Below are 14,491 nucleotides of genomic sequence, written 5' to 3'. Positions count from 1 at the left end.
AACATTTACCGAAATCTCAATATTTTCGTAGGGGTTAACACATAAATTTTGAAACAAATTCAAAAAAATATGAAAATATTGTTTTAATACATAGTTGCATCTTGTACCAACATACGATGATGTTCAAAGAGGTTTAGAGCCTTTGTCCTCTCCGTTTTTAAGAAAATAAAGATTTTATAGTGGTTATTCCACCAATTTAGGGAGTATTAAGAAATTTTACTAAATTAATTGATTAAAAAATTATAACGATTACCATATACCATGAAAGAGAACTAAACATAAATTAATACAAATGTTGAATGTGGTTAGAAATTTCAAAACAACACTAAAAAGTTTAGACTTCAGTATATAAAGCGTTTAACGTAAAACTCATTATTTCGTAAGGGTTTATACATATATTTTGAAAATAATCAAAAATATAAAAATAATTTTTTAATGCGTTGTTGCATCCTAAACTAAAATATGATGATGGTCAAAAGAAGCTTGGAATCTCTGTTGTCTATGTTTCTTTAGAGAATATCGATTTTATAATGGTTAGTCCACTAATTTAGGGATTATATGAAATTTTACTAAATTAATTGATAAAAAATTAGAACGATGTCCATGTACCATAATAGAGAGTTTAAAATACATTAATACAAATGTAGAATATGGTTAGAAATTTTAAAACAATACTAAAAAGTATAAGCTTCATTATCTTGAGCATTTAACGTAAAACTCAATATATACATATCGATTTATACATAGATTTGGATAAAAATTCAATAAATACGACAATATTTTTTAATGGATAGTTCATCCTACACAAACATATGATGAAGTTCAAAGAGGTTTGGAACTTTTTTGGTCTCTGTTTTCCAAGATAATAGCGATTTTATAGTGGTTATTCTACTGATTTAGAGAGTATTATGAAGTTTTACTAAATTAATTGATAACAAATTAGAATGATCTCATATATCATGAAAGAGAGTTTAAGATACATTAATACAAATTTAAAATGTCATTAGAAAATTTAACACAACAATAAAAAGTATAAGTTTCAGTGTATAGAGGTTTTAACGTAAAACTCAATATTTTCGTAGGGGTAAGTAAACACATAGATTTTGAGAAAAATTCAAAAATACAACAATATTGTTTTAATACATAGTTGCCTCCTGCACTAACATATGATGATGTTCAAAGAGGTTTGAAACCTTTGTTGTGTTCGTTTTTCTAGAGAATATCGATTTTATAGTGGTTAGTCCACTGATTTAGGAAGTATATGAAGTTTTACTAAGTTAATTGATTAAAAATTTTGAACAATGCTCATGTACCATGAAAGATAATTTAGCATAAATTAATAAACATTTAGAATGTGGTTAGAAATTTTAAAACAACACTAAAGATTATAGGCTTCAATATATAAAGTATTAACCAAAAACTCAATATTTTCGTAGAGGTTAACACATAGATTTTGAGAAAAAAATCAAAAAATATAACAATATTGTTTTAATGCATATTTGCCTCATGTACTAATATATGATGCTGATCAAAGAGGTTTTTAACCTTTGTTATCTCCATTTATCTAGAGAATAACGATTTTATAACGATTAGTCAACTAATTTAAGGAGTATATGAAATTTTACTAAATTAATTTATAAAAAAAAATTGAACTGATGCTCATGTACCAAGAAAGAGAGTTTATCAAACATTAATACAAATATAGAATGTGGTTATAAATTTTAAAACAACACTAAAAATTTTAGACTTCAGTACATAGAGCATTTAATGTAAAACTCATTATTTCGTATGAGTTTATATATAGGTTTTGAAAATAATCAAAAATATAACAATAATTTTTAATACGTAGGTGCATCCTCAACTAACATATGATGATGATCAAAGAGGTTTGGAATCTTTGTTGTCTATGTTTCTTTAGAGAATGACGATTTTATAATTGTTAGTTCACTAATTTAGGGATTATACGAAGTTTTACTAGATTAATTGATAAAAATTAGAAAGATGCCATATACCATGAAAGTGAGTTAAAAAATACATTAATACAAATGTATAATGTGGTTAGAAATTTTAAAGCAACACTAAAGAATATAGGTTTTCAGTATATAAAGCATTTACCAAAAACTCAATGTTTTCGAAGGGGTTAACATTAATGGATAGTTCATCCTACACTAATATATGATGATGTTCAAAGAGGTTTGGAGCCTTTCTTGTCTCCGTTTTTGAAGAAAATATTGACTTTATAGTGGTTATTCCACTAATTTATGGAGTATTATGAAATTTTACTAAATTAATTGATAAAAAATTATAACGATTCCTATATACCATGAAAGAGAGCTAAACATACATTAATACAAATGTAGAATGTGGTTAGAAATTTTAAAACAACACTAAAGATTATAGGCTTCAGTATATAGAGCATTTAACGTAAAAACTAAATATTTTTCGTATATTAACACATAGATTTTGAGAAAAATTCAAAAAATATAACAATATTGCTTTAATGCATAGTTGTCTCATGTACTAATATATGATGATGATCAAAGAGGTTTGGAATCTTTGTTGTCTCCATTTCTCCAGAGATTATCGATTTTATAATGGTTGGTCCACTAATTTATGGAGTATATGAAATTTTGCTAAATTAATTTATAAACAAAGTTGAACGATGCTCATGTACCATGAAAGAGAGTTTAACATACATTAATACAAATGTAAAATGTGATTGGAAATTTGAAAATCACACTAAAGGTTATAGGCTTCAGTATATAAAGCATTTACCGAAAACTCAATATTTTCGTAGGGGTTAACACATAGATTTTGAGAAAATTTCAAAAACAAATATGACAATATTTTTTTAATGCATAGTTGCATCCTGTACTAACATTTGATGATGTTCAAAGAGGTTTGGAGCCTTTGTTGTCTCTGTTTTTCAAGAAAATAGTGACTTTATAGTGATTATTCCACCAATTTAGGGAGCATTTTGAAATTTTACTAAATTATTTGATTAAAAATTATAACTATTCCTATATACCATGAAAGAGAGCTAAACATACATTAATACAAATTTAGAATGTGGTTAGAAAATTTAAAATAACACTAAAAAGTTTAAATTTCAGTATATTGAGCGTTTAACGTAAAACTCAATATTTCTTACGGGTTTATACATAGATTTAAAAAAAAATCAAAAATATAACAATATTGGTTAATGGATTGTTGCATCCTATACTAACATATGATGATGGTCAAAGAGGCTTGAAATCTTTGTTGTCTATGTTTCTCTAGAGATAGCAATTTTATAATGGTTAGTCCACTAATTTAGGGATTATATGAAGTTTTACTAGATTAATTGATAAAAAAATTAGAAAGATTCTCATGTACCCTGAATAGAGTTTAAAATACAAATGTTGAAACAACACTAAAAAGTGTAAGCTTCATTATATAGAGTGTTTAACATAAAACTCAATATATTCATAGCGATACATAGATTTGGATAAATATTCAAAACATATGACAATATTTTTTTAATGGAGAGTTCATCCTACACTAACATTTGATGATTTTCAAAGAGGATTGAAACCTTTTTGGTCTCTGTTTTCCAAAATAATAGCGATTTTATAGTGGTTATTCTACTGATTTAGGGAGTATTATGAAGTTTTACTAAATTAATTGATAGTTGCCTCATGTACTAATATATGATGCTGATCAAAGAGGTTTGAAACCTTTGTTATCTTCATTTCTCTAGAGAATAGCGATTTTATAATGGTTAGTCCACTAATTTAGGGAGTATATGAAATATTACTAAATTAATTTATAAAAAAAATTGAATTGATGCTCATGTACCTAGAAAGAGAGTTTATCATACATTAATAAAAATATTGAATGTGGTTAGAAATTTTAAAACAACATTAAAAAGTTTAGACTTCAGTACATAGAGCGTTTAACGTAAAACTCATTATTTCGTATGGGTTTAAACATAGGTTTTGAAAATAATCAAAAATATAACAATAATTTTTAATACGTAGGTGCATCCTCAACTAACAAATGATGATGGTCAAAGAGGCTTGGAATGTTGTCTATGTTTCTTTAGAGAACAGTGATTTTATCATTGTTAGTCCACTAATTTAAGTATTATATGAAGTTTTACTAGATTAATTTATAAAATACGTTGAACGATGGACATGTACCATGAAAGAGAGTTTAGCATACATTAATACAAATGTAAAATATGATTAGAAATTTTAAAACCGCACTAAAGATTATAGGCTTCAGTATATAAAGCATTTACTGAAAACTCAATATTTTCGTAGGGGTTAACACAGAGATTTTGAGAAAATTTCAAAAAAAATATGACAATATTGTTTTAATGCATAGTTGCATCATATACTAACATATTTAGTATATGATGATGTTCAAAGAGGTTTGGAGCATTTGTCCTCTCCGTTTTAAAGAAAATTGTGATTTTATAGTGGTTATACCACCAATTTAGAGAGTATTATGAAATTTTACTAAATTAATTGATTAAAAAATTATAACGATTCTTATATACCATGAAATAGAGCTAAACTTACATTAATACAAATGTAGAATGTGGTTAAAAATTTCAAAACAACACTAAAAATTTTAAACTTCTGTATATAGAGCGTTTAACGTAAAACTCATTATTTCGTAAGGGTTTATACATATATTTTGAAAATAATCAAAAATATAAAAATAATTTTTTAATGCGTTGTTGCATCCTAAACTAAAATATGATGATGGTCAAAAGAAGCTTGGAATCTCTGTTGTCTATGTTTCTTTAGAGAATATAGATTTTATAATGGTTAGTCCACTAATTTAGGGATTATATGAAATTTTACTAAATTAATTGATAAAAAATTAGAACGATGTCCATGTACCATAATAGAGAGTTTAAAATACATTAATACGAATGTAGAATATGGTTAGCAATTTTAAAACAATACTAAAAAGTATAAGCTTCATTATCTTGAGCATTTAACGTAAAACTCAATATATACATATCGATTTATACATAGATTTGGATAAAAATTCAATAAATACGACAATATTTTTTTAATAGATAGTTCATCTTACACTAACATATGATGATGTTCAAAGAGGTTTGAAACCTTTGTTGTCTCTGTTTTCCAAGAGAATATCGATTTTATAGCGGTTATTCCATTGATTTAGAGAGTATTTTGAAGTTTTAATAAATTAATTGATAAAAAATTATAATGATCCCATATACCATGAAAAGAGTTTTACATACATTAATACAAATTTAATATGTCATTAGAAAATTAACACAAAAAAAAAAATATAAGCGTTTAACGTAAAACTCAATATTTTCGTAGAGGTAACCTTCAGGACTTCGAAAACTAAGAAGAGCCATGTATTCTTGATCCAAACCATACGCATAACCCTTTTTCAACGTATTTTTGATCCTTCCATTTGACTGCTAACATCTTTAATCTTATCAATTTATCCACACATTTGATCAAGACCTTTTGATCTCTTGATTGATCTCCATGTCTACGAGCATTTCGTTCCCTGCATAAACTATGCAATAAAGCTTGGAGAGTGTATCGAATGAGAAACTACTTCTAGAACCTCACTCCATTCTAGAGTAAAAGCTTCCTTCAATATCTCTCCTACTAGTTCTTTTTACACTTTTCCAGAGTGTCGACACTTGAAGAATAAGTGCTAATCAATATGATCAGTATATGATCTGTTATATATTACACGATATTTTTTTTGGAACATTTCATTGCATTAAATTAAATTGCATTACATAAATTCCTACTCTAATAATAATAACTGAAAATAGAAACCCATAAAGAACCCAATAGACATTAGTAGGGGGTGGGCATTCGGATACCCATTCAGGTTCGGTTCGGATCTATTCGGGTTTCGTATTTTCGGGTTTAAACATTGCAGTTCCAGTCGGGTATTTCTAAATTTCAGTTCGGGTTCGGTTTGAATCTTTCCGGATTCGGTTCGGGTTTTGATAACCAGTTTAAATTATTTTTAAATTTTAATATTCATTATATGCTTAAAAATTTTCAAAAGCTATAAAACAAAATAATATATATATATTATATAAATTTGTATAATGTATGTCAAAATACCTAAAATTAACATATAAATTGGTTTGATTTGAATATTTGGATAGAAAATCAATAGATATTTCAAGTATTTTGCTGTTTTGAATATATTTTAACTATTTTAGATATTTACTTTTAACTATTTTAGACATTTACTTTTGACTATTTATGTATATTTTCAAGTATTTTATACAACTTAAAAGTATCTTATATATTTTGGATGTTTTTAATAAACATTAAATCTAAAAATAAGTAATATTTAGGTATATAAATCTATTTCGGTTACATTCGGGTCAGGCTCAGTTTTGGTTCTTTAGATACCAAAATTTTGAACCCGTTCGGATATTTAATCAATTTTGGTTCGAGTTCGGTATTACTTTTTCGGATTTGGTTCGGTTCTTCGGATCCAGGTTTTTTTTTGCCCGGCCCTAGACCTTAGTTAGAAACTTGGAATCCAAACTCAAAAAGCAACAAGAGAGAATTTATGGGCCATGGCCCAAAATTAGAATCCCAGCGAGAAGAAAAGTTTGTGGCCCAGCCATAATCATTAATTAGGAGTAACGAGCAAAAGGGGTCGGAGCCTAGTTGATTCCTACCTAGGATCATTTTCTGACCTCATCGCGGAGTTCATCTTACGGATGAGCATGTCCGATTTCCACATGTATCATCAATATATTACACGACACTTCTCAAATCAAGAGACGAAAGCAGAAAAAATATTCACATATACCCAAATCATCAAAATACATATATATTATCTTACATCCTATTTTGTTTTGCATATGTCGTGAGGTGCACCGGCCGGGAAAGTTAGAGATGAGTACATTTAACATAGCACAAGAGACGTAGGTGCGAGGGAGTCAAAGAAATGCACCAGAATACCAAATAATCAACAAACCAACAAAAAAAAAAGAGTAAGAAAACCAATATATAAAACAAACTTATATAAAATCGGGATCTGTATTTCAACACCTACCCATTTTAAAAGCCTACTATTCTATAATTCAATAAAATAAAAAAATCTTTATCAACCCACCTATTTGTTTGTCCCCATTCTTTCCCCAATCTTACTGCACTTTTACAAATTACTTAAATGGTACATCAACAATATCGTTTTAGTACATTCCTACCAAGCTTCCGTGTTCTAGATTTTGACTTTTGTTTGCATCTTGAATTTTTTTATAAAACATTTAATCGGTTCAAGCACTTACAAAAAAACACTTAATCGGTTCAGTTTTAGTTGGAACCTACTAGTACACTGACATACACGATGTCGCTAATTTGACAATATCTCGAATATTTATTTGTTCCTATTAATATATATATTCCATGTATTTGATATAAAATACTTCATATACATTGCATGAGGTGTCCGGACGCGTGTGTCGCGTTTACGGTGAATCTCAACGTGTGGACGGTCATGTATGTTTGGTTGACGCGCGTTTACGTTTGTGGGTCGATTGGGCTTTAGGCCCATTTGTTTCTGTTTTGTTATGTCCATCTTGTGGGCTTTTAGTGTTTTTTCTGTGTTTTGGGCTTCGGCCCAGCAATTTAATAAAAGATGGAAAAAAAAAAAAGTATTAACAATGAACGGTGCATCAACTTTATCCTGTTAGATAGAAGATGAGAATTTATCCAAGATGAATAAAGAGAGACAGAGGAGACGAAGAAGAAGAAAAATGCATTGAAGAAAAGATAATGTAATAAACACATAAAAAAATTCTCAAATTTTCTTCAATATTTCAAAGAGAAAACAAAAGAATTAAAAAGGTAAGATGATAGAAATGTGTCAGAAGAATACAGTGCACTTGCCCAAGAAGATATTATAAGAAAATGTCTATATAAATGTAATCTTAAGGATATTGTATTGATCAGAGACTCTCTGTGGTGATGTTTGGACGTTTGTGGGATATCTCACGTGGGACGATCTTTTTCTTATCAATAATCAGACAACAATGTAATTTTCTGTGGAGTTAGCATTTTATTTATTTACTACCTGTGTGAAAATAATTGGATTGAGTTAGTTTAATCATAAATATAAAATGGGTTGTTAGTGGAGCAAGGAGCATAAATGATGCTTGGGACAAGAACACAATTGTATTGCTACCTTGCGTTGGGAGGCAACCTATCTCAGTTTTGGTATCTTACCCAAGTATTTAAAAATAAAATAAGGAAATAAAATATGATATGATATTTGTTTCCAATAATTAACTTCTTATTGTAACATACGTAGTGCCCACTCTAAAACTATGCATTGTGCGAAACAATTGTATGTGTTTCAATGTACTTATAGAGAGTTAGAGATCTAAACAGAACAACAATTATTACAAATATACGAATCTGTATTTGTTTCTATACGCTTTCATAAACTATACCATAATTACTTACACCGCTACGATTAACATTTGGTTCCAAAATACGATTAATATCAACATACATTGAACCGAGAGACAGCTTGGCCACTACCATACAGAGATCAACCAATCATATTCATATCTTTAAGACATTTATATGCGTAATATGTCTGTGGTCCTTCATAAGTTTTTTAAGTCCTCCTTTGTTGCCACTGTGCTGTCACATAGATCTTTCGAGAGAGAAAAGGGAGAACAACAACAAAACGAAGGTCATGATAAAGTCCCAAACCTATGAAATAAATATTGTGAAAAGAATCCCTAGATGTAATAATCGTAATGGACCCGCTTTTTATCTTGAATTCCATAAGTTTTTTATCGAGTATATATTCCTTCAACTTTGAATTTCTAACTCTGAAATTATAACGATAGATGATACTTATGCTTTGATAAGTACCGCTTACTCTTTGTCGAAGATGAAACACGATCAAATGTATAACAAAATTAATTAAACCCCAAACAAGTCGAAAGTAAATCAGGATCGATTATGGTCGAAAAAGAGTATAAATGCGAGACGGGCTCGTTTATCGAATCGAACTTGCTATAGAAATTGCCAAGCATAAACAAGAAATAACAGTTGTTGTTCCCCCTTTTAGCTCACCAAATAAGATGATGCAGTTCATGATGTTTACAAAAGTTACATGCATGGTTTTTCTTAATTGAACATGCATGCATGATTGGTAAAAGATAAAAGAATAACGGAATCTTTGATATATATTTTCTTGATCTTGCTGATTACAAACGTTAGCTGTGTTTATATATTATACGTAAATGTTGAGAACAATTTCACAAGGATGAGTATTTATTGTTGTAGTGGTGTAGGGTAAAAGTTAAAAAGGGATATGTTGATTCTTGATTGAGAGAGTGCACTCAGTGGTGGCAGTGAAGCGTCATCATTTCGTAGGATTTTGCATACGTTGGTGTCGATATAAGAAGGTAAAACCAAGATCGAAGCACTTGGTTTGTCTGCTTGTTTTTATCTAATTATGGGGAAGAACCATCCACCAACGAAAAAATCATAATTATATTTAAATAAAAAACCAGCCTTAAATGTGATTTTGTACGAAAAGAAGCAGACAGATCTCGAAAGAACAGTGAGAGCTTGTGTGTGTGTATTTTTAGCGTGAGAACCATTTACTACTAGTATTTGCTAGTATTTTGCTTAAATCAATAGCACGTTTCTTGTTACTCTTCTTGTAGATTATTATTTCATCTAGTTCGTGACATATCAAGATTATGCGGTTGGTAAATAAAATTATCATATAGAGGACAAGTTATGAAAGAAAAATAAATATGACTGTTTTTTTCTCTATTTCCATTTGCAAATTGGTAATTTATTTGTTTGTTTTCCTCCTCAATGTTGGGAATGATATCGGCTTGTCAGATGGAGCAGATGGTGATTCTTTATTTTTCGATTTCATCGTAAATTCTTTGGTTAATAAGCCATCTGCGAGAAACAAAAATGAAAAACAAAAAGTTGACAATGTTAATAAACTGAAAATCAAGGAAAGTCAGTGGGGGTAAGCAACAAAAGTATTCAATAATATGTTAAATTCAACAAATAAAATACTCTCTCTATTTCATATTAGGTGTCGTTTTGGATCTGTGTACACGGATTAAAGATATAATTAATTTTATACATTTTCTATATAAAAATATAATTATCAATATATCTAACCATATTTCAACTAATAGAAAACTAAATTACTGAATAAAACTAATAAATTTTGTATTAAAAATCGAAAACAATATTTATTTTGCAAGGAAAAAAATTATCTACAACGACGCTTACTGAGAAAGAGAGAGAGGATTATGCGTTAACAATATAAAACAAAATTATTGAAGTCGTTCTCTGATCGGCTTTGAGAAGCGTGCCATACGATAGGACTCGATGTCAAGTGCGATCCGATTAATCATCATCCATTATTTTATAATATATTATAGTATATACTATATTGCTTTTACTATATTATTTTTGTTCGTCCACCATTTCTTATACATTTTCCCATTTTCTAACCAAAAGATTGTAATTAATTTATACATACTACATAGTAATATACAATTGATTACATATTAATTTATATTTAACCAGTGAATTTATTAGAAATAAAATACTGCTCCCTGGATTCTGACATATCTCATGTGGATGTGGGGGTTCTAACGATAGATATTATGGTGTGCTCTCTTCTATTTTAATTTCTTGGTTAGGAATCATTTTTGTTGGATCATAAAACAATATTGTTGATACAATACAGCAAAATCAGTGGATGATCAATAAAAAAAATAGAGTTTTCGCCAACAGTTGATAAGAGAAATAAGGTGGAATAAAGGTTTGGGTTGATTTACCAAAAAAAAAAGTTTTGGGTTGATGAAAATGCATATAATACGATCAATAATTGTGGAAAATGGAATTCCCGTTTGCTGTGTTGGTGGGAGCGGTTCATGCACCTTGTTCTGTCGCGTAATTAAAGCCAGACGATGTAAGACATGTGTCTGAGACAAATGATCCAGACGGTCTATATGAGATCTAAGATCTTATGGTCAATACCTGCGTGGATCGACGGTCATCATCGATCTTAGTAAATGTAACGATCTTTTATTACTCGTTACTTCTGCGTTTTTGTTTCTGCTTCCCAAGCAAGATAAGTCACGTAATAATTCTACTTATAGTAACTCCTACATGAACTGATGCACATACGCTTTTCCATAGCTTACGTCTCCACTAAACAAAATTTTGCGACCAACCCACTCGTTATATATAAATACATTATGATTTTCAAAAGTGTTATAAAGATTACAATTATGGTTTTGTTGTCCAGTTTTTCAGGCCTCAACATTACACCAAATCGAGTGAGCATCTAAACACACACACATATATTAAATATATATATATATATATATATATATATATATATATATATATATATATATATATTTCAATCTTATGGTCATATTCTTCCACCCGCTCAAATATATTATGTAACCGTGAATTCTAAATCTTGTTTTAGAATACGGTAGACGTGACTTTTAAAATTTTGGATATTCTATAAAGGGTAATTGGAAAGTGATTTTGAGACAATTAACTATTTTTTAATTAGTTACAGAACCTGGAAATGATTACAGATTCAACCGAGTGATACTTTGGTATGTTCATCAAATATACAAAACCTGGAATGTAACCGTGGAATTTAATTAGTTAGTATTGATAAGAGTGACGGTCCCGAGAATATAGGAATTAAAGGAGAAGTTAGTTTAATAACCATTTTCGTAATATGTAGATTATGTAGTTTTAATATTTAAACACGTAATATTGATTTTAAATGCAGTTATATTTTAAGTTGGACTCAACTATTATCAATATGACATGTTTCTAATTTAATAGTATTGATAGTTAATTTGAATGCATTTGTGAAACTGGAATTTGCACTGAGACAATAAGACAAATTTGAATATTGAATGTATACACACATATATGTATATATAGACAAGTACACAGAAATTGAGAGTTGAAAATATGAAGAATTTCTTTATATTAAAATATATATATATAGTATAAGTTAAAAGAAGAGGATGGGCCACAAGTGGCTATATAAATCCTTCCACTTCTTCTGTAGTATTACTTGAGTTCTGATTGGGCAGTAGTACCATTGCCATTTCTTACCATCTCTTTCTCTCATCATCAATCATCAATCATCTAAAAGAAAGAAAAAAAGCCCTAAATTTCATTTTCTTGTAAGCTTTTCTTAGTTACTCTCCATTCCCATTTCAACAGCTTCCCCATCTCTATTTCTCCATGGATTCTGACATAATGAACATGATGCAACAAATGGAGAAGCTTCCTGAGTTCTGTAACACAAACCCCTCTTTCATCGACCACAACAACAACAATAACACTTACCCTTTTCTGTTCAACTCAAACCACAACCATCCTGACTCAATGACCTATGAACCCGGTTTCCGGTACGGTTCCGGATTACTCACAAACCCTTCTTCTCTCTCTCCCAACACAGCTTACTCTTCCGTTCTGCACGACAAAAGAAACAATAGCGCGAACATGGCAGCTATGCGAGAGATGATCTTTCGTATCGCCGTGATGCAACCGATACATATCGATCCCGAGGCTGTAAAGCCACCTAAGAGGAGGAACGTGAGGATCTCTAAAGATCCACAGAGTGTGGCTGCTCGGCACCGAAGGGAAAGGATAAGCGAGAGGATCCGTATTTTGCAACGGCTTGTTCCTGGTGGAACCAAGATGGATACGGCTTCCATGCTCGACGAAGCTATTCATTACGTGAAGTTTCTAAAGAAACAAGTGCAATCCCTGGAGGGGCAAGCCGTGGTTAACAGCGGGGGAGGAGGTAGGGTGTTGGTCGGCGGTGGTGGAGTCACGGGGGCGGTGAGTGGTGGTGGCGGCGGAGGAGTGGTTATGAAAGGGTGTGGAACAATGGGGACTCATCAGATGGTGGGCAATGCACAGATTCTTAGATGATGATTATTTTTAATTTTACTATTATTATATTGATGTTGAAGAAAGAAGAAAAAAAATGATTCTAGGGACGGTACAATTAATTTCAAATATAAAAAAATGGAACTATTAAGAGTCTTTTGACCTTATTCTTCCTGTTTTAGGCTATGTATGTGATGGTTCTAATGTCAGACTCTCCATGGTTTTGGAGTGGGTTGTAAATTAGAAACTACTATCAATATATCTTATCTTTGTTAATGAAATATTTTTAAGCATTAGTGATAGATGTTTTCAGCTTACAGGCTTGTGTGTGTGTGACCTTTTTGTTGTTGTCACACTAAATATATCATATGTATGTTTACTTATTAAACCTAAATGTTTATTTCAAGTTTGTCAAACTAAAAAGGGAACATTCCCAATCATCAGAGGTCCTTAATGTTTCCTTTTAGAATTTATTTATAGTTAACAGTGGATTCATGCTGGTGATTTGCAAATTTATCGACAAGGTTTTTTTTTTTTGACGTCGAAAGGTCATTCTTTTACTCAAGCTAGAAGTAGCATGGGTAACCAGACCGGAATAAAACACCCAATAAAAAGTAACTCTTTATGGAAAGATTTTGCAGTTTTAGCTAAAAAATCTGAAATCTGATTGTGCGCTCTTGGTACATGCGTGATGCTGAAGTCCGGGAAGCATATTTCAAGCGTCTCTATCCTCTCCAATTCCGTCGCAAAGCTTGGTCAAGCATGAGGTTCCTTTATCATTGCGATCAGGTCTTTACAGTCTGTCCCAAAGCTCTGACATGTCGAGTGTTGAAGCATATTCTTCATTGCCCATCGCAGTGCTTCTAGTTCCGAATGCAGGGCTGATTCGCGTCGAGTGATAATTTTGGTCCCCATAAGCTGTATGTTCCCCCCCCCCCCCCCCGCCATACTCATCCACATCCACTAAAGTGAGCAGCAGATGTCCAAGATCCATCTAACAAGCAAATATTACCCAAGCTTAAGACTTCGGGTTCCTCAGTATTGTTCTCATGTATCACTGGTTGTGGCACTTCATTCGCATCAAACCAGGCTTGACATTCACTTTCTGGATACCTAACCAGTTCTAATGGGTCTCTGTCTATCCCCCTGAAAATTTTGTCATTCCTAGCCTTCCAGATATACCAGATTATCCAAGGATAAGGATCTCTGTCTTGTTCTTGCTCAATGACTATGTTTTTCCTCCAGAATAGGTAATCCATGTTTGTGTAGACGCTTGATACTGGGAACAAATTTGGACTTGTTGGAGTTGATGATAATGACCAGGCCTGCAGAGCTGGTGGACATTCAAAGATGGCATGGGTTACTGATTCTCCAGGTTCTCCGCATCTTGGGCAGTAGTTTTCACACCTCATATTGCGTCTTGCTAAGTTCCTTGTTACTGCCACATGACCAGTTAACAATTGTCATATAAGATGACATATCTTCTTAGGCACCTTTAATTTCCAAGCAAAGGAGGCTTGAAGCTTAGTGATACT

At 30.9% G+C, this 14,491-nt stretch overlaps 1 protein-coding gene across 1 annotated transcript; it reads left to right on the top strand.

Annotated features, from left to right (window-relative positions):
• The first annotated feature begins 12,106 nt into the window (after positions 1–12,106).
• LOC106431214 (transcription factor HEC1-like) lies at positions 12,107–13,252 on the top strand. Its single transcript, XM_013872019.3, has one exon. The coding sequence runs from the start codon at positions 12,303–12,305 to the stop codon at positions 12,996–12,998; it is 696 nt and encodes a 231-aa protein (XP_013727473.1). The 5' UTR covers positions 12,107–12,302; the 3' UTR covers positions 12,999–13,252.
• The last annotated feature ends 1,239 nt before the right edge of the window (positions 13,253–14,491 follow it).

The sequence above is a fragment of the Brassica napus genome, chromosome C2 (assembly GCF_020379485.1).
Source record: "Brassica napus cultivar Da-Ae chromosome C2, Da-Ae, whole genome shotgun sequence".
Classification (NCBI taxonomy): Eukaryota; Viridiplantae; Streptophyta; class Magnoliopsida; order Brassicales; family Brassicaceae; genus Brassica; species Brassica napus.
This window is presented reverse-complemented; position numbering and strand designations above follow the sequence as displayed.